The 25258-nt window shown below is 37.0% G+C and overlaps 1 protein-coding gene across 2 annotated transcripts in view; it reads right to left on the reverse strand.

Annotated features, from left to right (window-relative positions):
- Positions 1-19174: 19174 nt before the first annotated feature.
- AP-1gamma (adaptor protein complex 1, gamma subunit) overlaps positions 19175-25258 on the reverse strand; it is a 161258-nt gene continuing 155174 nt past the window's right edge. For both annotated transcript variants that reach the window (XM_081745020.1, XM_081745019.1), the window contains 2 exons: positions 21685-21777; positions 19175-20257 (listed from right to left, as the gene is read on the reverse strand). In XM_081745020.1, the coding sequence (XP_081601146.1) occupies positions 20156-20257; positions 21685-21777 (195 nt within the window). In that variant the 3' untranslated portion in view covers positions 19175-20155. The remainder of the gene's footprint in view (positions 20258-21684; positions 21778-25258) is intronic.

Genomic DNA, 25258 nt, shown 5'->3' on the forward strand with positions numbered 1-25258 from the left:
CCTATGTGGCAAAGAATAGTAATGATATTGGTTTGCTTCATAGAGAGAGGTTTCCACCTTTGCTGCAAATGTTAAACTTGTCTCTCCCCTCCATAAGGCTAAAGACAAGCAGTGCTTAAATACAGCGGGTGCCTCGAAATGCTGATAACCATGAAGGACCCCGGCACTTTTTTTCGTCGTGAATTTAACAACTATAAAAGTCAATCAGATGCGGTATTGCATTTGTTAAGGAAGGTAGAGAGGCTTATTTCTTATATTTATGTGGAAGAAAAGCAAAAGTTTTTATCACGTAGAGGGAGGTAAAAGAGTGTTTGTTTCATGACTTTTTTGTGTAAGAACAAGAAGAAAGAGCCAAGAAACAACTTGGACTTTAAATACCCAGTGTTTTTATTACATATTCTTTCATCATGATCGAGAGAAAAAAATAAAAAAAAAACAAGAAACAAAGGAGTCTCTTTTTAGCAGTACTGCTGTAGTTTTAAAAGAATCGATTCTCGTTATCAGTAAACAATTTCCCTACTAAAGAATAAAAGGTTTAACAAATGCAGTTCCCCACTCCGGTGATATTTTGCTTCTCTTTTGCCCTTTGAAGTGAGTTTGTGAAGGGAGGGAAGATAAATCTAACAGCCTTTCTATTACCACGATCCCGTCCTACAATCCCTTGATATCTTTAACCCTTAACGAGTTTTCGTAACCATTTGGTTACACATTTTTTGATCTTGCATATTGCGTTTGAAGAGTATTATTTTCAGGAATTGTTTGTTGTGGTTATTTGTGTACATACTTTCCGCGATGGTAGGGCATCTATTGCCCTCTGGTGACAATTCTCATGAATTTTACGCCGGAAGTAGTCTGTGGATATGTTGTTTTGCAAGCAGTGCCGAAAGCAGACTGAAAAGTAGTGAACCGTTAAGGGTTAACCGTCAGATAAGTTAGAAAAATGTCGCGGCAGTAGCGCTGAGCGCTCACTTTACCCAAAATAACACATTAGTACTGTGATCGGTTGTATCATCCCGTTGCCTTATCTGACGGTTAAGAGATATCGAGACATTTTATTAAAACTGGCCCTGAAAGTGGCTGGAAAGCTTAGAAGCAAGCACTGTCATGCCCTACTTTCTAATATCCATAGCATTTTTTCTTTGATATTTTTCGATACTTCGATATTTTTCGACACTTCGATATTTTTCGACACTTCGATATTTTCGATACATCGATATTTCGATACTTCGATATTTTTCGATATTTAGATTTTTCGATATTTTTCGATATTTCGATACTTCGATATTTTTCGATACTTCGATATTTCGATACTTGGATATTTTTCGATATTTCAATATTTTTCGATATTTCGATACTTCGATATTATCGACTGATATATTATCAAACCTTCGATATTTCGATATTCGATATATCGATCGACTTTCGATATTTGGTCGATATCGAAGTTCGATATTCAAAACCGGATATCGCACAGCCCTAACACTGAGAGAATAATGTTTGGAGTTCCTCCCCCCTCCTCCTCCTAAGAAAAACTTTCCGCGTTTCTTAGAAGTGTTATAGCTGACCGAACGTTACTGCAAATACTAATACTTGTCTTTTTCTATTTTGCATGTATTAAAGATGAATGTCGAAAAAAAAATCAGTTCCAAAATTTCCTTCAGGTTCCGACAATATAGAAGGTAAGATTTTATCATTGTAGCAATGTTACCAAGTACGGTATGTTTTGATAAGCTATTCGCTTTTCTTACAAACGTTTAGTTTATTTAGGTAGGAAAATCATAGCCTAAAGAAAAATCAGAGATTATACGTATTTTTAAAAAGTTTTGAAAATAAATTAAAATTTAATTTTGTTCTGGGTTAACTTAGGAATGTCTGGGGAAGGGTTCTAAACCTCACATTCCCCTTGGTACGACCTCTGAAAGACGTGATATTGCTTGTTCCATTAGGTATTTTCATTACAAGAAATTGAGATAAAAAGAAATGTAGGTAACTGATTGAAAGAATGAGTTATATACCACTACTATATTCTTCTATTTTAAATTGCACTTCATTCTTTAATTATGTTTAAAGCGCCACATTACTGGAAATTAGTCAACAATAGCCATAATTTCAGGAGACCACAGTTCCTCCCCTCAGCTGCTCGCTCTTCCCTTCTGTCTACACACAGAGCAATCTATCACGCTCGCTGCTCTGTTGCGAACGTGGTGTAATGATGGACTGCATATACGTAAAGGGTAAAGCAAGCTGAGATTAGAAACGAAACGACAATAGGCCTATAAAAATATTCCAAATATTATTAAATATCTTAGTAAGCAACAAACAATGCACAATATTTGGTGGTTCATGTGCTCCTGCGAACTGCACAAGTCGACGCCACTGAATTTAGTCGTGTTAAAGGAAATACCAACATTTGTTTTATTCATTTACTTTTTTTGCTTCTATTTTTCTTTTTCTTTATGTTTTTTTACTTCTTCCTTCACTTTCTTTTAAGCAAAAAATACAAATACACCCAACCAACAATGTGTTCAAATTGTGTTGTTTTGAACACGCATACAAACTATTCGTGTTGTATCGGTTTATTTATAAAGAACAGCAAGGGCGCCCATGTTGTGGTTTCTAAAGGGGGGCAAGTATAAGTGACATTTCAAATGTAGTCTCAAAATTTGCGGTAACTGTTCTAAAAAAAATGTATTGGGTTTTCGATCTTCCGAAGTATAATTTCCTCTAGAGGGGGCGAGCGCCCCACCTTACCCCCCTCATGGGCGCCCTTGAAGAACAGAGAACAAATTAAAGATTTATATTGGTTAATCAGCCAGCGCTAGAGTTTCCTTGCTTTTTTCAGGTTTTATCGAAAGATTTCCTTTTCCCCTTTTTGATAAATTTACCTATGAAATTTCCCTCAAACTACGAACATTTGGCAGAATAGCTCATTGGTGGTTTGATACTTTTACGTAGCGCCTCTAACGGAGACGTTAGGAATTATCGCGACAAATTTCCTATCAAGCTCCCGGATAGACTAGATACTTTTTTTTTTTTTTAAAGTGAATGAACTGTTGTAAGTTTTGTAGAATAATCTTAGAAAATAAATTACGTATGTAAGCTCACATATTGAAGTCATAGAACACTTTCAAGTTACGACTGAAGATTATACAGGGTGATTCTTTTAAAACTCACGGATTTCATTTGGGTCTAGAATTTCTAACTGAAGTTCGATTTCCATGCGGTTTGTGGTAAATGATAAAGGAAGGATGGAAGATTTATGGGACTATGTTTACTTCTTTAAATTCGTCCGGAGTAATACAAACAATGCCTCAAGAAAAACAGTAAATTTTCGGCAGTGTCCCTCATAATTGGAATGAGGTTTTGGATTTTTGAAGCGAAATTGCAGAATACAAATTAAATGTTAGTGAGAATACAAATTAAGTGTTAGTGGTAACACCCATAAATCACATGTTGAATAGCTATAGCCGGTTTCATGCACATACGACGAGATTTCTTGGGCGACGTAAGAGTTGATATCTGACATCTTCCACAATAGCCGCTTGCGGGGTCCGATGCTTCCCTGTCTCACTCAGAAGCCATCCTGTTTCTTCCAATTTATTCACTTGCGACCACATTATGTTCCTGTATGCAGCAGAACATGAAACAAATTTGTTTGTGAATGTTCTTTGCATACCAACAACAGATCCGTTTCCCAAAACTTTCAACGGAAAACTCAAGTTGTTCCAAAGAGTACACTATTCTCGCTATGCCCTGATCATACTCACACGGTAGCACAGAACAGTACAGCACAATTCCAATGCAGTAGCCCAGTTTCCTGTTTATTATTGACCTTGGCTAGGTTGCCATCTAACGAAGAAAATTTACATCTTAACACCGCACCGCACCTCATTCCAATTGTAAGGCACACTGGCGAAAAATTGCTGATTCTCTTGAGGCGTAATCGATATTACCCCGTAAGAATTTAAACCGTAAACACAGTACCATAAATCTCCCATCCTTTCCTGATCATTTGCCACAAACCTCACGAAAATCGTACTTCAGTTAGAAATTATCTAGACGCAAATGAAATCCGTAAGGTTCAAAAGAATCACCCGTTATAATAACGTTAAGAAACTTGCAAAAAAATTCTTTTTCAAATAAATGCACTTTAAAGATTTATTCTAGTGTAAAATGAGGAAATACCTAGGTATAACTAAGACTTAAAGGATTGGGTGCATAGTAATGTTCATATAAACTGCAGTGACGGCTTTAGCGGATAGGCCGAGTAGGCACGGACCTACTCAAAAAATTTGAAAAATATATAAAGATACACTTAATGGTAGACAATTATTTAACAAATAGCATCAGCCACTACTGTAAAAGTAATTTCCTACTATCATTAATCAATCAAATGTGTATATGTATCTATAAGCGAGGAAGAGGGCCTACCCAAAATTAAAATCCTAAAGCCACCTCTTATAAACTGTTTCATTCATGGTAACGAACTTCTTTCCTAATGTCTATAAAAACTTTGGGCTTCATTTTTAGGAAGAATGCCCAATGCTTTTAGCCTTAGTTCTATTTTCCTTAATTTCTCTTGTCTCACATAAAAAAAGAGAACTTTTCTAGTGTCTTTTATATAAGGATTATTTTTATAAGGACCACGCAAGCGTTAGTAGTGTTAGTACGTACGTCAGTTACTTCACACGATAGCTCTTGAACGAAAGCGAGTTTTTGAATTCTGTTTTCTTCACTAGATAATTAGAGCAATTATTTCGGTTGAGCTCGTTAGTGGAGTCAATTCGTTATCATCTTCGTGGGTAACGATAAATTTAATGGTAGATATCAATATCTCATTTTCTAGTATTGAAACAAAGGTAGTAGAAGTTATACATTTCGCCGTTAGATGACAGAAAACATCCTCCAGCCGTTGTCATCTACCAGATGAAATTAAAATTTCTAGTGCATAATACTTTTTTTTCTGTCTACCAAAGTTTATTTATTTGTTTATTTTTTAAATAAGATTACTAGTAGTCCTTTCAGCTAACTGAAACAAAGGTTTAACACATTTGACCTCAGAACTCTGAACATCAGCCAGGGGCGTAAATAAGAGCCCCGCAGACCCCGCATTGCGGGGAGGCCTCAGGCCATCAGAGGGCCCCCAAATCGTAAAGTGGACGTAAAGAAGGGGCCCCGCTCTATGCTGTCTGCGGGAGGGCCCCCAAGCCTTTAGTTACGCCACTGACATCAGCATATAGCCTACAATAGGAAGGCATGACATCAAATATGATATTTATATTCGGTAAGTTTACGTTGAGAAATAAAGTACTTCAGAGGGGAACGCAATTTTTCTAACACTTACTTTGAAGTCGATATTCAAAATTTCAAATGCCTGTTCAGTGGTAGAGCGCTTACCTCTGGTGCCTGGGAGTTCGATCTCCGGCCAAGTAGTTTGTGCAGGACAACCCCGTGAGTTTTCGCGGGGTACTCCCGTTTCCTGCCTCATTATCATTCCATTAATTCTTCCATCATCATTTACTTGCTTTAATCATAGTTTCCCTTAAAACACTATTGTAGGGTGTTAAATTGAAAGAATTCATTTAATTCTTTTAAATGACCGTATCAAAGTGTTATGACCTTATTCTATTGGTCAATAAGGAAATATGGTGGTAGTAGTAGCAGAGGTAAAAGTGCGGGGGGACGCATTCCCCTCACCTCCAGAAAAAGGTACGGTGTCATACCAGTTCATAAAAAATTACAATGGGCAAAGATAGGCAGGGGGACGGTGTGACTTCATGACGCTGCCTACCGTCCCCTTACCTTTTCAGACTCACTTTTACCCCTGAGTAGTAGTGAAATATGTGTTGAAGCAACATATTTTTTTTTTTGGCAGTTTCTTATTCTTGAGTTACTTTCTATTTTAAGCTTTTTCCCATCTTTGCTTATTTTAGCTCATTAATTTATAAGGGGAGCACCGTAGCTCACACGGGAGGGTCCCACGAGTTGCCGCTAAAATCTGATTGCTACATAGCACATCTGATAGAGCACCATGAGAAATGAACATGAGCAAACTTTAAGGTGCTATGGACCAGAAGGATAGGAGCTAGGGGGCTTCAAAATTTGAATAACCAAAGAATTATATCATGGAATTATGTACGTTTAAAGTATATATCTTGAACACCGTTAAAGCAATCAAAACAAAAGTTGCACAATATAATGAGAACAAAATGTCCTATCGAAAAGCATAAACAGTGTTGCCAACCTAGCATAAAATATTTTATTATAAATTGCACCATATACAAGTGCGCACAGATTTAAAATGCACTATTATTACTAAACATAACAGTGAAGTGTAGTGGTACAGTGTTGCACGCTATTGGAGCTACATGTGCTGAAAATGTAACAATGGAGAAGTCTGATATGTGGGAACAAAGGGTAATAAAAGAATGCATACTTCTGTAGTCCCGATGAATAAGCAGACAACTCCCGGAAACTAAATGATACACGCGAGGAAAGAAACACTTGTTTTCTAATTCCGTAAACTGATTCTCCAGGTTATCTTATCAGTATTTGGAAGAGTACTTTTTGGTTTGGTCTTTCGTATTAAGTAAAATTCTTTTACTTCCTCTCCTACATACCATATAATTATGTTTGTACACCGTAATATTACCATATTAACATTGGAAATATAATTATTTGGTTACTACCTCATTTCGTTTTTAGTCGGACCGGATAGCGGTGTGGTCTAGAAGACTAGACAACCGACATATTAGGTATCGCGGGTTCCAATCCCGCCTCGGACATGTTTTTGTTACATTTCATTGTTATCTTTCTTATTCATAGTGATTCGAATCCCACTTTGCACTCCTATACAGCTTCAAAGCTGACACAGGATGTAAAAATGGCATCACTCAATTTCGTTTTTCAAATGCATCAATATTTTGTGACACTGTTTACATTTTGCTATGTTATACTATCTGTGTTATACATTTGAACTAAATTCATAGTATGAGATCCAGATTCCTTTATTACCATCTGTTGCCACATATCAGACCTCTCCATTGTACACTTTCAGCACACGTAGCTCCAATAGTGTGTAACTCTGTACCACTACACTTCGCTGTTATGTTTAGTGATAGTAGTGCATTTTAAATCTGTGCACACTTGTATATGGTGCAATTTATAAAATATTTTTATGCTGAGTTGGCAACACTGCTTCACCTATGGCAACACTGTTTATGGTTTTCAATGGGGCATTTTGTTCTCATTATATTGTGCAACTTTTGTTTTGATTGCTTTAACGGTTTTCAAGATATATACTTTAAACGTACATAATTCCATGATATACTTCTTTGGTTATTCAAATTTTGAAGCCCCCTAGCTCCTATCCTTCTGGTCCATAGCACCTTAAATTTTGCTCAAGTTCATTTCTTATGATGCTATATCAGATGTGCTATGTAGCAATCAGATTTTAACGACAACTTGTGGGACCCTCCCGTGTCAGTGGTAAAGCGTTAACTCTAGTGTGTGAAATCCTTGGTTAGATTCCCGGTTAAGTAAGTTTGTGATGGGCAACATCGTATACATGGGCTTCCTTGGAGTACTTCCGTTTCCTCCCACTTTTTCATTCCACCAATTCATCTATCATCATTCACTTGCTTTAATCATAGTCTCCCTTAGTCTAATGGGCATAATCCTGGGATGTTGAACTGAAAGAAGAGGTTTTTGATTTATAATGGAAATTATTTTTCTCTTTTCTTTTGAAATGAACCGGAATTCTAACAACACGATTTTACTAATGTCTTCTAGTGTAATTAAATGCCCCTTACGTTTCTCCAAAACGAACTTCTATTATGTATAAATGCAACATTGTTTCAATTATATTATATTAATAAATATCAAAATTACATAATCGCACTAGGAGATATCGGAAAATAAGTTTCTTCTCCTTTGTTTCCCACCAAAGTGTAAATCACTGGGGAAAACAAGACATTGCGAGAATCATCCATACGTCATTTGGTGACGTGAGACAATGATTCTACAAATGGCGCTATCGCAGTACTAGCAGAAAGTAGGTATGAATGGCCTATTTTGTGCCCTGCAAGTGTGAAGATTGGAACAATCAATGTTCAGCGGTATCGCTAGACAAGACTGAAGTGTGCTATTTGCAGGCAGGCTGGCCTTCTCACGTGTGAAGTTCTTGTGGAAAAAAAAAAAAAAAAACTATACTCAGCGGTGGTAACACAAAACCATCTTACCACCCTCAATTAGGAGGGTCTTTCATGTCCACCATACAGCCCAGCGTAATATCTTTCCGGCATTGCAGAAGGCTATCATCGGCATGGACTTAGGAACCAATGATGAAGTGAAGACAGCCGCGAAAGGGTTTTCCGTATGTAGGACACGGACTGTTTTCAAGATTGGTTTTTAAACCCTGTAAAGCTGTACCAGAAATGCATCAATATCCTTGGTTCTCATGTGGAAAAATAAAGTAAGTCTTGTTCTTTATCTTTGCAGTATACTGTTTGTCTTGCATGATTGCCTTGCATGACTGCACTTTGTCCTTGCCACCAAGGGAAACTTACTTTCCTATTTACCATCTTAAAAGAAAATGAAGTTTTCACGAACTAAGGGAAATTTAAATAGGACTAAAGAAAGAATCAGTAGAATCAAATCACTATAATTCCAATTCATTAAAAAAAAAAAAAAAAAGTAGTTTCCCAAATAAACCAAAGTTTATTTAACATCGTTAAACCTTAAATGAAACAGATGTCATGTTCCACGAAAGTTGAAAAGTTCATTGTTGTGAAAATTCTTCCGTTTCCTAACATTGGAGATTGAAATCAGCGCCTACCCTTCCTTGATTACAATATCAATGAATTCGGTAGACTATATATGTATATATAAACCTGTAAAAACAATGTTTAACCAAAATTGAAATACTTATTTTAGATTATAATGGACAATTGTTCTATCATTACTACAGTATATACGTGGGAATCACGGTAGCTCAGAGGTAGAGCGCTCACGTCTTATGTGAAAGCACGACAAAAGACAGGAGAACATTTTCGAATTTGGACCATTGATTTATCATATTTCTGGCCGTGAACTGGGATTTGCAATCAAAGTTTCCATTCTACACTCCAAATTTCCACTCACAGGCAATATATACGATACAGATACTTCCACCACGCTGAATATCTTAGCCCCTATACTTTTTTAGCGCTTTATTAATGAACTACAACAATGCTAACTAAATTAAACTAAACTCCATGGCACAACATCCACGTAGGGCCTTCCAGCGGACTTACTTCAAACTCGGGGATGCGTAATCAGCGCAACGACATCCACAGTCCTTAATGTCGGCTTTCTAGACCAGAGTCCGCTACCTCTTAATTCAAGTAGCTCCCCAATTGTCCTCACGATGCTGGGTCAACGCCAATATTCTTGAATGTCCCCGCTGGAAATCGAACCCGGAACAATGCGCACCGTAGGCACGCATGCCAACCATTCAGCTAAACACAATACTAATCAGCGAAAATACAAAGTTACTTGTAGTTTTCCAACGTTATTTGTATTTCGACTATTGAAAGGCGTTCCCAAAATAGAAAAAATGGTACCAAAATTGCTAGTAATCTAAAATTTCACAATAATTCTTTCTCACATATAAATGAATAACAATAAAGCTGCGCTCTTAGCATCTAGGTTACAGCAGTTGAACCTTCTGGAGGACACAGTTAGGTATCAACTCTACGCGATCGTCAAAGAGATCTTGCAAAATATTTCTACTGCATCGATGAGTTAGTATTTTGCAATGTTGTTCCACGTTTGATGCAGAAACTGAAGATTCCGTACAAAGTAGATTGGAGACTGTTTATAGACGCCTCCAAAACAAGTCTGAAGGCTGTGCTCCTGTACAACAGTAAGGAGACATCAGCATCAATCCCTGTTGCTTATGCACCCCTAGGTAAAGAAAGTTATCCCATGTTGAAACGCGTTCTGGTTCTTATAAAATTTCGTGAACACAACTTGTTAGTTTGTGGTGATTTTAAGGTGATCGCAATTTTGCATGGTCTACAGGGTGGCTATACAAAGTACAGTTGTTACATGGGATAGTCGTGCAAGGAATGTTCCTTACACTCAAAAGGAATGGCCACGACGAACAACTTTGTTGCCACGCGAAATAAATAAATAAATAAATGTACCTCTCGTGAACCCACAAAGCATTGTGCTACCACCATTGCACATCAAACTTGGCCTCATGAAGGCATTTGTGAAGGTCTGAACAGGAATGAACGTGCATTGGCATACTTGTGCCAAAAATTTCTGCGTCTAAGTGCGGAAAAGATTAAGTAGGGAGTTTTTATTGGTCCGCAAATACGCAAGCTATTGCAAGACGAGGGTTTGAATCTATTCTCAGTGCTGATGAGCTCCATGCATGACATTGTTTCCTCAATGTTTGTACCAGATTCTTGGGCAACCACCGAGCCGAAAATTACAAAGAATTAGTAGAAGAATTGCTATCTGTCTACAAGAAACGGGTGCAATATGTCACTCAAAATGCACTTCCTCCATTCCCACCTTGATATCTTTCCAGTGAATTGTGGATCTTTCAGTGGTGAGCAAGGAAAGCGATTTCACCAGGACATTTCTGTGATGGAACATTACAAAGAAAAGTGGTCAGTTTCAATGTTAGTGGATTTCTGCTGGATGATTCCAAGAGATGCTCCAGATGTTCCTCACAAGAAACAAATCAAGAGAAGCCGTGTTTAAAACAGATACTTTAGGTAACTTTTACCAACACAGTTCTTGTCCTGTAGAGCTATATGCAAAATGTTAAGAGTGCTATTACACCGATAGTGTGCCAGGAGGACGTTGTATTTTTGATATTCATATTCAGTGTCCAAACATTTATAAGAGACAGATATTTTTATTTCCGTAATTATGTTAATATTTGTTACTTTTACCTTTACAGTTTTATTATTATAGTGTTATATGCAAAATGTAAATTATGCAATTACTACTAAATCTGTGCTAGGAGCATATTATCATTGTCATTTTATTGTTCGGCGTCCAAGAAATTATAAAGAATAGCTATTTTTATTTCCGTAATCATTTCAATGTTTTGTGACTTTTACCTTTACAATTTCATTACGGTATTATAGCGTTATATGTAACATGTAAATTGTGTAATTACAAGTAAATCCAGGTATGTAGCCAGGAGCACATTTTTATTGTCAGTTTCGTGTTCAGCGCCCAAAAATCAACAAAGGATGACCATTTACATTTCTGTAAAAAATTTCACTGTTGCACAGTGTTATCTTTTATTTTGATTTCAGCAGAATTCCCGGAGTTAAGTTAGTTTTAAAAGAGGTATGTGAAAACCACGTGTCATAATGTTTTAACCAGAAATCCAGAAGTTTTATAGCGACGGGGTTATGGTCTTGCTGGAAAAACGGCAGTCATCGAACAAAATTTTTGCGTGTGCTGTTTCATAATGTTATTTTCAAATGATAAAAAAAGAAAATATTTTCAATTTTGACCTACAAAGACAATACTTTTCAGATAATCTGATATATTTCTTAAAATCCCTACTTAATTACAAAATTAATTAACCAATCAACATACGTTTAGCTGTAAATAAAACAACAGAGGAAAAGGCACCCGGTCTGGCTTATGAATCGCGCACCGGATCGTAAAATCGAACTGTCCGGTTGAAAACCAGATGGTTGATAACACTAGTCAAGGCACAGTTGAAAAAGTATTCATTTAGTAGTAGCAGTATTGCGACAGTGTTAGAAGTACGGATGCTACCAGTTACGATTAGAGAAATAATAAATTAATAGATTCAATCTGTTACTTCACAGGTACTTTTTTACATATACAATACATACACAGGGTATTTCAAAACAACACCGACAACGTTTAAGAGGTGATTCCTGACCAAGATAAGACGAAAAGTATAGACCAACCTGGGTGCACAAATGCTTCCTTTCTAGTTATAGGTTGCCGAAAATATGAAAAAATGAACTTTAAAGGTCCATAGTTCTAAAACTATGGGACTTACCGTAGTCGGGTCAAGACTTTACTTAGGAATTAATATGTGCGCTACCCAAAAATACATGTTTCAGAATCCTAAGGTACTCACGAAGTAACTTTTATAGAGGGGGCATGGCTATAATTTGAAGTACTCACCAACTACCTCTATAAAAATTGTTGCGAAAGTACCGCAGGATTCTGAAACTTGGATATTTGGATAGGGTGCATACTAGTTCCTAAGTGAAGTCTTGACCCGACTACGGTAGGTCCCATAGGTTTGGAGCTATAGACCTTTAAAGTTCATTATCTCATGTTTTCGACAGCCTATAACTTCGAAAGGAAGCATTTGTGCACCCAGGATGGTCTATACTTTTTGTCTTATCTTGGTGTCAGGAATCACCTTCCAAACGTTGTCGGTGTTGTTTTGAAACACCCCGTATAAATAAATAAACAATATACTCCAGGATTAAAAAAACGTCAATTATTATTGAAACGAATGACATTTTTTGACTATAAAATTAAAGTTTTTCTCAATTTTTCGGAAACTATGAATGAGAATTCACCCTCAAGCTGTATTGCAATCTAACTATTATGGTGTATAATTGATATATACGAGGTGTGCTAAGAAAATAATGAGACTGGCAACACTGTACAGGAAGAGACAATGCTGCTGCCTCCACCTTTACACAGTAGTTAAGTTAACCCTTGCTACTGATTCAGTACAAGTTCGAACTTGCTCCAGTTGCCACACGATTGTTGAAAGCGTCTGAAGAGGTGTTTGTGGGGTGCGTTACGAAAATGGACTGGGCAACGTTGTACCATCAAATTTTGTGCATAAACTTGGCGAACCCGCTACTGACTTACGGAGAAAATTCTCTATCCAGGGTTCAAGTCCTCTTTAGAAGACCAAGAACAAGTTGAAAACAAACATCAAGCGAAAGAACTTCGACCACAAAAGGAATGACAATATGGAAAGAGTGAAATCTCTTGTAAGGTTAGATCGTCGATTGACGGTAAGAATGATCAGTAGAAAGTTATAGTTGAACCTGTTTACTGTCCAGCAAATTTCAAGATAGAATATGGACATGAGAAAAGGATGATACGTGTGAGACAAAGCATAGCACGCACTTTAATATTGTATCACGATAACGCACCATGTCACATGGCAGTCTTCATCAATGAGTTTTTTGCAGAAAAAAAGCATTCTTGTGATTCTTCAACTCCTATTCGCTGGATCTCAGTCCCTGTAGCTTCTTTTTATTCTCCTTGCTCAAAACCCATTTGAAAGGGCGCCATTTTGAACTTTGGATGATATCCAGAAGAGTGTAACCGACAAGCTTGGAGGTTCCAGCAGAAGCTTACCAGCGTTGCTACGAAGAATAGAAACATTGACTTTCCATCACATCAGTAGCTACCCAAGGGGACTATTTTGAAGGAGATAATCTTGATTTGTAAATATAATAAAATACATCGTCGTCTCTACTTTTTTTAAACCCATCTCGTATGTACCATCTTTCTTGTATTTTAGTTAAACAAAAATTATAGTTTAAGGGTTTTTCTATTGCACAAGCTTTGCTTTTAGAGTTAAATTGGATGGCCAATATCTTATTAATCATCTGTGTATTGTTACCTTGCAAGTGTCATAATAAAAAGCTTGATGAGGGCGTATACTTCATTATCAGTTTCACCTGAATACGTGCAGTGTTCATTAAAGATTTTTCCTGACCCACTTACTGTTGAGATAAACAAAATTTGGTACAAACATTACAACTTCTCTATATAGGAACCTCCAATGGCCAATACTTTTCAAATTGCTTTATGCACTTGTGAAGATTTTGTTTGTGGAAATCTGTAGAATGTTTCAGCAGACATGACTTCACCCCAGAAATCTGAGTTTCACAGTCTTGGAAATGTTTTCCCTTCAAAAATGACTTCACTATTCGGAAGAGAAGAAATCAGATGGTGCAAAATCAGGAAAGTATGGGATGGAGATTTTTTACCCGCAGGATTGTGCTTCTGTCTGGGCAACATGCGAGTTGTGACCTGCAGCGTTGTCTTAATAGATACAGACACCTTTAGACAGCATTCCACGCCTCTTGGTTTTGATGGAATCCCGTAATTTCTGCAGCAATGAAGCATATTATGTCCCTGCAAATGTAATATCCTTCGCCAAAAAATCCATCATCACTACTCCATGCTGGTCCCAAAAAACCTGTCAGTATAACCTCGCCCGGTGAGAGTTGGACACGTGCCTTCGTTGAAGTTGGTGAGGAAGTATATGTCCATTGTTTTGGACTGGGTCTTAATTTCTGGGCGTCAGTTATGGATCCATATTTAAGTTATTAATCTATCAAAAAATGTCCTCTTAGTGTTCGTGGTATTGGGTTAAGAGTTCCTGGGAGTGACTTGTTTCTGCTTTTAAAAAAGAAGATGTCAGTAGCCGGGAATGTAATCAGGTAGACACTTTATGTGTGTGCAAATGCTCATGAAATCTTTTTCTCACACATCCCGAACTTATCTGGACATTATCAGCTTGTTCGTGAATGGTTAAGCGCTGATCCCGCAAGATTACGGCTTTTATTTGTCCAATGTTTTTAAGATTTAGGATTTCGATTTCTGGGCTTTCGGTATCTATGGCAATGTTAGCCTGCCATGTTTGAGGGATGACGTCCCTCGGCGAACACATTATCTGGGGAAAAGGACGAAAGGAAGCGTCCTGGGGACCTGTATGTTAGGTACCACTCCGACATTTAACTGCTGTGAATGAGGAAAACCCAGGAAAACCTCATTCAGGATGGCTGGTCTGAAAAAGCTTTTGACACTTTTCCGACCAAGTCTTGGCCAAAAATTATGAGAACACCGTCTGAGTCCGCTCAAATCCAAAATACAGTGAATGCCGTGAGGAAAGCAGTAACACAGGACACACTTCAAACACAGAAAAGTTTGGCCATACGACAAGATATTTCAAAAGCCACAGTTTTTTTCAACATTATCCAGAGAACTTATAATTGGAAGCGCGTCACAAAGAGGGCGAACACCGCCTTACAGAGCACCACTCCACGAGAGGTTCACTAACGCCAGAAAACTCTATTAAATGTATCTCTCAGGGAACAAGTGGGAAAGGGTGTGTACTTTGGAAGAGGAGTGGCTACCCTAGTTGAGACCAACTGAGTACGATTCATTTCCCAGCGTTAAACAGATAATAGTCTTTCTGAGTTTGTGCTACAGTGTAAGGAAAAGTTCTCTAAGGCATTTCTGGTGGTGGAGGTAGGATATTGCAGTTGGGGAATGTTACTACTGGTCGATGTGCTTTCAAACAAACAAACAAACAAAAAAAAATCAACTAAGATTACTTTCAGGAGAACGTAATTGATTCTCAGTACGATACACACATTTCCACCTGTACGATAACGAGGTCACAAATTTATGGATCTACATTAATAAGATCTCCAGCCATACTGCTATATCATCCCAGGCGTTCCATCTAAGAGATGGGAATCTCATTTACGTTCAGCCCTGTGAAGTTCTCGAATGCCTTACGGGCACTTGCTCGACTCAATCCCCGTACCTTTGGAAAGTTGCCATTTTTCTTCTCATTTTATGCAAGAGCTTGCTACAGTGAAAACTATGCTGCCGAGTGATGTTCGGATCCTTAGCCATGACATCAAATACAACTCATAATGAAGAAAGGAGGTTTACTAGCCAGGCAAATGGATCAAAGTCGACTATTTTTATCGTGGGCAACTTTCTGTACAACGAATTCAATATAAAGTGTTTTTAATCCATCCACATACAGACAATAATCAGAACTACTGGCAGATAAAAATTGGGAATACTAACATCAAAAATCATGGCACCAGACTCGTATTATCCAGTCTCCATGGAGACCCGATATTTTCGAGCTCTGGTTTCGTTTATCTTCGGTCATTCTACCCCACCCCTCCCCGTTAAACGATAACAATATTGTAAAATTCATGAATGTGAAATGAAATCTTTTAAGTTTTACGTCCCGAGGTTATGCCGGCTGGACTAGAGACGGTGATGATGAGAAATAATGAAATGATGGAATGAAGAAAGTGTGAGGAAACGGGAGAACCCGAGAAAACCCACGCACACGGTGTTTGTAAAATTTATTAACCAGATTCCAAGTACAGCGGAAAAACAGCTTTATCCGGAAAGAAACAACTGAAGATGGGAAGTTGGGCACGACCCATCTTGGAAGTTAATAACTCAATTGCGAAGTAAAAACACAAACCACTGACGTAGCTGTATAGCCTTTACAGTCCATGTGAAGCATTGGGTGACCAAATGGCGAATGTTCATTGGGTTAGTGCATTACCTCCAATGTCCATTGTTTCTAGATTTATTTAAGAAAGTCTTCAATTGCATTACAATTATGGATCAAAACCGAAAATTGTGCTCCTAATGGGAATCAAATCCAGATCATAAGCATAAAATAACCTATCTTCTGTAACTTTAATTATGTAATACCTACACTTCCTGTTAACCACGCTAATACATGTAAGATCACATTATATTTTTCTTTGTAGAACATGTTTGAAAATCTGCTATCTTTCATATTGTTACTTATTGTGATCAATACATTAAAATAATAGGCAAAGAATTGAAAAAGTACTAATATGCACTTTCAAGAAGTTACCCGACACTCCTTACCTAGCACAACGATAAAGTTGCTGACTTATCTAATAAAATGTAGTCTCAATTTGCTTGGATCACAGTATGTGTCCTCTTGGGAAGGCTCTCCACCAGTTTTTGATAAAAAGGCGTTATGGCAAGGTGGGTGAATTGGGACGATTTTGAAGGGACCTGAAGCGCGTTCTAATTCTTCTCACAGGTGCTTGACTGAACTGAAATAGAGTAGGCCAGCCCAGACGTTGCAAAAAATTATCGTCACATCATCTCAGCAATGACAAATCGGAGTCAGGGAGCATTGTCATCTTTCATTTATCCATTTCGTAAAACTGTACTAGTGTGGGAAGCTCTAAAGTATCCAAAATTTCTTCGCACTATTTATGATACCCGGAATGACAAGAAGTGGACCAGTTGATAGCAATAAAAAGAATCTCACATCATAACACAACTACCATCGGATTTCAATGTTTATCTGACTGAAAACACTGTATCTTGATTCATCACTCCATAGCACGGTAATCCATTGATCCACATCCATGTTTTATGGGCGTTACACTACCAGTCAAGCCGTGTTGTTAGGCTTGTGTGTAGCTGTTCTATAGAATCCACAGGCGTTGAGCTCTGTTCTAACAGTATGAAGCGAGAGGTATTTGCCCGTCGCCATTTGGAGTTTCTTATGAATGACATGCACTGGTTGACTGCGATTTGAACGTACCACTTTTCAGCACCTTCCTGTCCGAGTCCGTCTTTGTTGTAGGACGTCCAAATCGTTTCGCGACACTGGTGATAACTGCAAGTGTCCAATTAAAATTTATTCGATTTTTACAACTTAAAACAATCTCAGGAAAAGTATGATAATGAGAAGTATAATTTCTTTCTTATAGTTTTCAAGGACGACATACGGTAAAGAATTAACAGTGGTTTCTTGTATACTTAACGATCGAAGTCGCTATTATGTATATTGATTGTTTCGAAGTTTCACTGTGCACTATTAAACAGTTTTTTTTTTTTATATTAAAGCAAGTGTGAAGAAAGAGATTTAATATATATATATAATTAGTCTTTACAGCAGTCTTTATATTCGATGTCCGTTGTCGTCTTCTATCTCTCAGATCTAATGCAGCACACGACGCCTCCGATGCTATATTGCATATACTTTTATCATTCATTAACGTAAAGGAATCATTCTTTCTGTGTAATTTTAAATATATTCTTGCGAGACAGTAGACTAAATTCCATAATCTAATTACGAATACTTTGTCAGTTACGAATTACAGTTTTTTTTTAAGTATGACTACTTATGACTTCATAATTCTTTGGTAATTCATACAGTTGAGAAATGAGAACCACCACCAATTTTTCCGGGCACCTAACTTTATTACATTGATTTTCAGAGTGAAAATGCATACCAGACCCAAAAATGTTTGACATAAATAGCGATATGGACACACTATGAGCAATCCCTTTGAATAACAAGAGTAAATAAAAACAATGGCATGTCAGTTTTGATTCTGGAGAGATTTCTCCTATAACCATCCTTCAGAGAGTCTTTGCATTATCCAATACCCATGAACCCGGCATATCCCGAAATGACAGGAGTGACCTTAAAATAAATTAATGTTTTCAAAGCATCAAGGCCCTTCCCTAAGACAATTAGATAGTGATGGCAAATTTGGGACGAAAAGGAGGGGCAAGCCGATCGCGTATTCTACAATGATGAATTATACACACATTACTGGCTACACATAGAGCAATTACATACTTGCCACCCCACTCTCACTGCTAATAAGAGTATATATATATATATATATATATATATATATATATATATATATATATATATATATATATATATATATATATATATATATATATATATATATATTGTTATGAATAACACGAAGACAAATAATGAAACGAGTATTGCATCTTTTTAACTGTTATTTTTTAGATTAAGGCCGTTTACTAATTTTTTCCTTGCATCGACGTTTCACTCCCAACCTCCTTGAGTGCTTATATATAAAAGTGAGTCTGACTAGGCCAAGATAGAAAAATGAAATGAAATCTTTTAAGTTTTACGTCTCACGGTTATGCCGGCTAGGCTAAAGGAGACTGTGATGACGAGAAATGGGAGAAAGTGGACAGAAACGGGAGAACCACGAGAAAACCTACGCACACGGTGTTTGTCCACCACAAAGTTCACTTGCCGCGAGCTGGGATTGAATTAAGCACTAGACTAAGATAAAATTCGGCTTACAGTGTAGGTGCATTAACCGTTACGGTATCTACTCCTCCCCCCCCCCCCCCCACTAGCTACATGGTTTGAATTAAAGTGTATGGGTGTGAATCTAAAGGAGTTGCACATTTTCGCTCTTTGAAAGTCAAAGTTTATCTTTCCAAAAAATTTAATGCTGTAAAGCTGGTTGTTACCTTCATATCCAAAAAATAAGTGTCTTCTACATCACTAAACAGACAACAGGTACTACGTAATAAAATAATGTTGTATAAAAGCCATATGCTTTATATTTCAGGCATTAATAATTTCTACAAACTGACAGCTATACATTGGTCACTAAATAATTCATACATGTCATACCAAAAAGGTATACGATGTAATAACCAATGCATTCAGCTTTTACATATTTACATTTATATATATATATATATATATTCATTTATTTATGTATACGCTTACAAAATTCATCTTATTGGTGCTTAAGTTATTTTCCGGGAAATAACCCTGAAAAATTCTCCGAAAGAATTATTCAGAAGATGATTCTCATTACTTTTTTTTAAATTCATTAATACATAATTAAAGCCCAGTCTATTATTAATATAATGGAATGCTGTCAAATGATTGTAAAATTAAAATCGATATTTTTCATGACAGCTGTTTATAACTCTAAATAATAAATTTCTTTTCTTCTTGGAAACAGTTAAAAAATACAATTCAAATTTAAAGATGAAATTACAACAACGAAAGACTTTGGTCTATTTACAATTTAGGGTCGGATATATATATATATTCTCGTATTTACAGAATAAAGAGTAACAGCATGAAAAATACACATACCTTCACCACTTTTTTCATCACACATTTTTACTTTATTTTTACAAATTGTAATTATTAAAGATTGACTCACACTTTATAATAAAAACACAAGTAATTCTCCTCACACAACTTGGACAGTTAAGTAACAGTAGTTCCACTAACCTGTTTTAGTTCTTTAAATATTCGTTAACAGTGCATTTAACCACCTTGTGTTTCTGTTTGTTGCTTGTTTAAAATCACGTCAATCAACTTTTGTCTATTCACTGAACACTGATGATTCTAAGTACGTGAACCGAAAGTAACTGGCGTCCTATCCCACACGCCATAACCACCGTGCACTCTCCCTTTCTCTCTTCCTGTAAGGCAAATGTTACTGGAGCTGATTCTTTCAACATCACGTTACTGAGCTAAAAGCCGCGAAAATCACCATCACTGCCAGGTTTCAGGTGGAAAATTGTTGACTTCCATCTGATCTTGGAATGTGGACCCATTGCTATTGTATGATACACGTATTCGCATCCTTAGGGGGTTCTGCAAAGATTTGTATCATTAAGCATGAGGACATATTAATCTTACATTTATAACAGGCACAATAATCTAATATCTTTTTAAATCTTCATTATCACGCAAACGGAAGTCATTTAGACACCAAACCAAAATAAAATTCCTACCTTTACCTCTTCCAAAATTAATAAAGTTGAATAATAATAATCTCATATTTTGTCTGGTACTACGAGACATCTGAAGTGAAAGAAAGAAAGAAAAAACGATGTAATGGACATTCACTGGTAAGAGCTTCTTTCATGTGTAGTGGAAAGTTGCCGGACTTTTTACTTTTTTTTTTTTTTTTTTTTTAATCTTTTCAAGCCGCTGCATTGCTTTACAAGAAAATCCAACCACCTAACATACCATATATTTTTTTTAACCTACGACCGTCTGGAGATATCAAAACATTAGAAATAAATATGGAATAATGAAACAAATTTGGTCTGCATCAAATCTAAAAACTTATATAGTATTGTAATCACATAAAAACTGAGCGTGATTGGTACGGGCGATCTGAAAACTAAATGAGATTTCTAATTTAATGCCCTACAATTCAGGGGTACAGAAGCAAAACCTGTTAAATCCATTTTTCAATTTTGTCAGGAGATGAAACTAAAGTAACTCCCTTATGTTTCAGAATTGTTGAACAATTTTTTGTTTAGTGCTCACTACTTAATAGAGATGAATGAAATCTACCACTAAAAAAAAAAACAATTCTTAAACAATTCTGAAACATAAGGGAGACACTTCTGTTTCGCCTCCTGACAAAATTGAAAAATGGATTTAGCAGGTTTTGCTTCTATACCCCTGAATTATGCTCTTTCGGCTCAAGGGACAGATGGTTAATGGAAGAGAAAAATGAAATGAAATCATCTTTGAAATAAAAAAGCTTTACATCCCATGGTTATACTGGCTACGAAATAAAGAAAGTGGAAGAACTCCGAGAAAACCCATGAACACGGTGTTTGTCCACCACGAAGCTCACTTGGCGCGAGCTGGAATCGAACAAGGACTCCATGCACCAGACGTGGACGCTCTACCCCTGAGCTACCGTGGCCCGATTATGAAAGGGAATCAATTGGTTTAATGATAATGTGGGAGAAAAAGGAGAATCCCGAGAAAACCCATGATCTCATGACAAACTCTCATGATCTGGGATCTAACATGAAATCCTCGCACTAGAGAAAATAAATCTACCACGTACCCCCTCCCCCTTAAACTATTAGGAAATTCAAACTCAAGTCCTGTTTTCGTTGCCTGAATAGAATGCAAACCAACATTTGAAACTTGAAAAAATCATACCATTATTACTAATATCAGTAGTCGTAGTAACCCTCAGCATGCACCATATGCAGCATTACTATGAAAGAAAAAGCTGAGGTTGTAACAATAATAAATACATAAAAGTATACCTTGTTTGAATTGACAATCTTGACGATTTGTGTGATCTTATCTGCAGGCTGGATAACCGATCCTGACGGCGACATCATTTGTAACTGGAATGTCTATTAAAAAATAAGAAAAATCCAAATTATAAATTTTCACTGTAGTCGAGTTCTTCAGAATAAAAAAATGTAACTAAATAAGTTATCCAAACATAACATAAAATTCCAGCTGAGTAAATAAATAAAAATAACCGCATACGACTTGTAAATTGTTGAGTTCTATACATATAAATAAATAGCTACAAGGAAACTTAAATGACAACATTTTTCAGAAAAAACAATTTCATGAAATATTTGGCAAAATAAATCACATTGCTACTCAATGCTTAATGCTACAAATTTTTTAAATACTGACAAGCTCACGTCTTCTCAATATAGCGAAATGGTATTTCAAGTGCGTAACTCTACAGCAATACAATCGACAGATTGTCTTTCAATTTGCCTTAGTTACCTTAGAACTCTTGTATATTTATTATTTCAACATTCAAACTCTTATCTGCAAACACAGTTATATATCCTCAAATGCAAAAGAAAAATGAAGTTTAGAACGGGCAGAAATGTACCAAATAGGTAAGTTAATACAGGCCGCTGGCAAGTATGCTCCTAGCAATTATGGTCAGGCGTTATTATATCTCTGCCTCTACTTATTTTATCAGTGATATCTAAAGCAGTGGTATTCCGTAAGTACACTGTTCTTTATAACATTAATCTGCATATAAATTGAATAGCGCTGTGACTAGTAACTCGGTTAATTTTGTTGAAAATACATGAAAACAGAATACATGAAAATACATATAAAATTAGAAAAGAAAAATATAAGTCCGTTGAAAGCAATTTTAAATTGAAAACATAATGCTACAACTTATTTAAGATATCTGTATGCTTTATGTAGGACTACCAACGTAGCAAGCGATATAAGAGGTCTGACACTTAAGTTTGCGAACTCATCCATGTAAAAGTGCTACATGTATCATTATTGAGCATCACTACGGTCGCCTTCAAAGTATTCTTCCTCTTGGGAAACAATGCATCAACGCCAGTGCCTATAGTTCATTCATCAAAGCAATTCTGGAACTCTTTCTCTAGAATGGTCATTGAAACTCTAGTTGTATTACCCTTAATGTTTTGAATTTCATCAAAATGTCTTCTTTTATCTACAGTCAGAAAAAGACGTTATTGAGAGTCAGATCAGGTGGGTAGAAAGGATGTTCCAATACAGTTATTTGTTTACTAGCTAAAATCTTCCTTATAGTCAGTGCCGTGAGAGCTGGTGCATGGGACCAATTTTACACACGTACACAGCCTTCTCTTATCAAGATTATCAATTAAGATTTTTCAAACTATTTCTCTATCGATGTTGACTTGATCTTCCATGTTTCTTTCAGTCAGCTGATGATTTTGACGCACTAACTGACGAATGTTTGCCATGTTTTCGTCAATTTTGTTTATTAGTGGGAATACTCAAACTACTTCTTTAGCGACGATTTTTCTCACATCAAAGAAGCGTTTATATACATACATACATACACATATATACATACACACACACACACACACATATATATATATATATATATATATATATATATATATATATATATATATATATATATATACTGCTAGCTTCTGCATGGCATTATCCACATAACTTTGGGCTAACGTGTCTCTACTTTCACTTCTACTCTTGCCAAGCTGAACAACAAATTTAATAATTGTTCATTTCTCCCATTCCAGCTCAGATATTTTTATGACAGCGCAAACAAATAAAAATGCACGCCACTCAGCATCAATCCATCACAAGTCAACGCGAACACTGCTATGGAACACTGAAACAGATAGGTACTGAATTTCTATAGAGCTGCTTGTATAGCTCTGCCCTCAGTGCCACATAGTGGCGATTTCACGAACTTAATTGATACATCTCGTTATTAACAAATAGATCAACTTCTACCTGTTATGCAGGTGCTTCTCATTCCTCTGGCGCATAGTGATCCATAACTGCCAAAAACTCCAATATTGGAATTTCCATTTGGAGTCTTTCAAGATGCTAAATAGTTAGTTCTATCATCTTTATTGATAGAAACAACCGTTTTTGAGGGCTAAATGCATAGCTGGTTGTCAAAATTATTACAATCTGAGTGTGTACTCCTCATATCAGGATTTCGCTCAGAAAGCAAGTAAACGTAGTTTTCAATCGTTCTTCATTTACTTATGTTAGTAGTTATTGTATATTTTACAAACGGAATCAACAACTGAAAGGAAACAAATTTCAACTACCAGGTAACCAAAAAAGTCCTTGCCATTCTAGAGCAGTGACAAAGAACAATACAGTGGACGATACATGTCTTTAAGTTTCGAACTAACCTTCAGCATCTAACCCCCCTTGCAAACGTTTCTGCAGTTGCACAATACCCTAGTGATAAACCTCGGCGGTCGTGGAAGCAAAGAAGTCAGTGAGTGCGTTCTGCAGGTCTTTCTCATTTGCGAAGGATCTCCCATGAAGGTGGTTGTTGAGCGAATGAAACAGGTGGTAACTTGTTGGCGCAAGATCCAGTGAATATGGTGCATGACATAGTGTCTCCCAGTTAAGTTGCTGAAGGATCTCCTGGGTTCTCTTTGAGCAGGAAACATCCCACCCTTGCGATTCACCAATTCTAGATCCTTCTACTGCAATGCACTGTGCACTATTTGCAAATATTGAGAGTAGGTCAGCAGTGATGATCTGATCCGGTGGAAGAAGCTCGTAATGCACCATTTGCTGACAATTCCACCATACAGAGACCATAACCTTTCATGGGCGCAGAAGTATCTTGATATGTGAGGAAAAAGGTCACGTGGCACCAAGCAATGTCTGGTACGCTTACAAGTGACATAGAGGACCTACTTTTCGTCACCAGTGAGCAAGCGATCGAGCATGGGTATGTTTTGCCGAGTGAGCAAGGACAAACAGGCTGTCACTCGTTCATCCTTGTTAGTTGCCAACGTGTAGGGTACCAACTTGCTTAACTTGCATGAATTCCCTATCCCATGCAGGTGCAGACTGACTGTTTCAGCGGAAACCTGGAATCTTTCTGCAAGTTCATCACACGTTAGACCACTGTTCTCCTCGATTGCTGCTTCCAGAGCCTCGTCATCCAACACATGTGGTTGTCCATTGCGAGGTTCATCCGAAAGGCTGTTATCCCCCAAAAGAAATTTCTGGAACCGATGCTTGGCGGTGCGTTCGTTCAGCCATTCTTCCCAAATGCCTGGCATATGCGGCGACTTGATGCGGCAGCTGACAGCCCGACTTTAGTCATACAACAACCACACGCGAACAAGCTGCTTCCATACCTCCATTTCTCTTCGACACTAGACGAGCTATAACTGCTGTATGTGCGAAGTGTTTGCATTACTGAAGGTCGAAGGTCAGACTAACTCCTGATTGCTTGCTAGCCACGTACATCATTTTATTTCTTCTCTGTGAGCGCATGATTAATGGAACGTCAAAAACGACACGAACTTTTTTTTTTTTTTTTTGGTTCCCTGGTACGTAAGTAAA

The sequence above is a fragment of the Thermobia domestica genome, chromosome 18, assembly GCF_964235325.1.
Source record: "Thermobia domestica chromosome 18, izTheDome1.hap1.1, whole genome shotgun sequence".
Taxonomy (NCBI): domain Eukaryota; kingdom Metazoa; phylum Arthropoda; class Insecta; order Zygentoma; family Lepismatidae; genus Thermobia; species Thermobia domestica.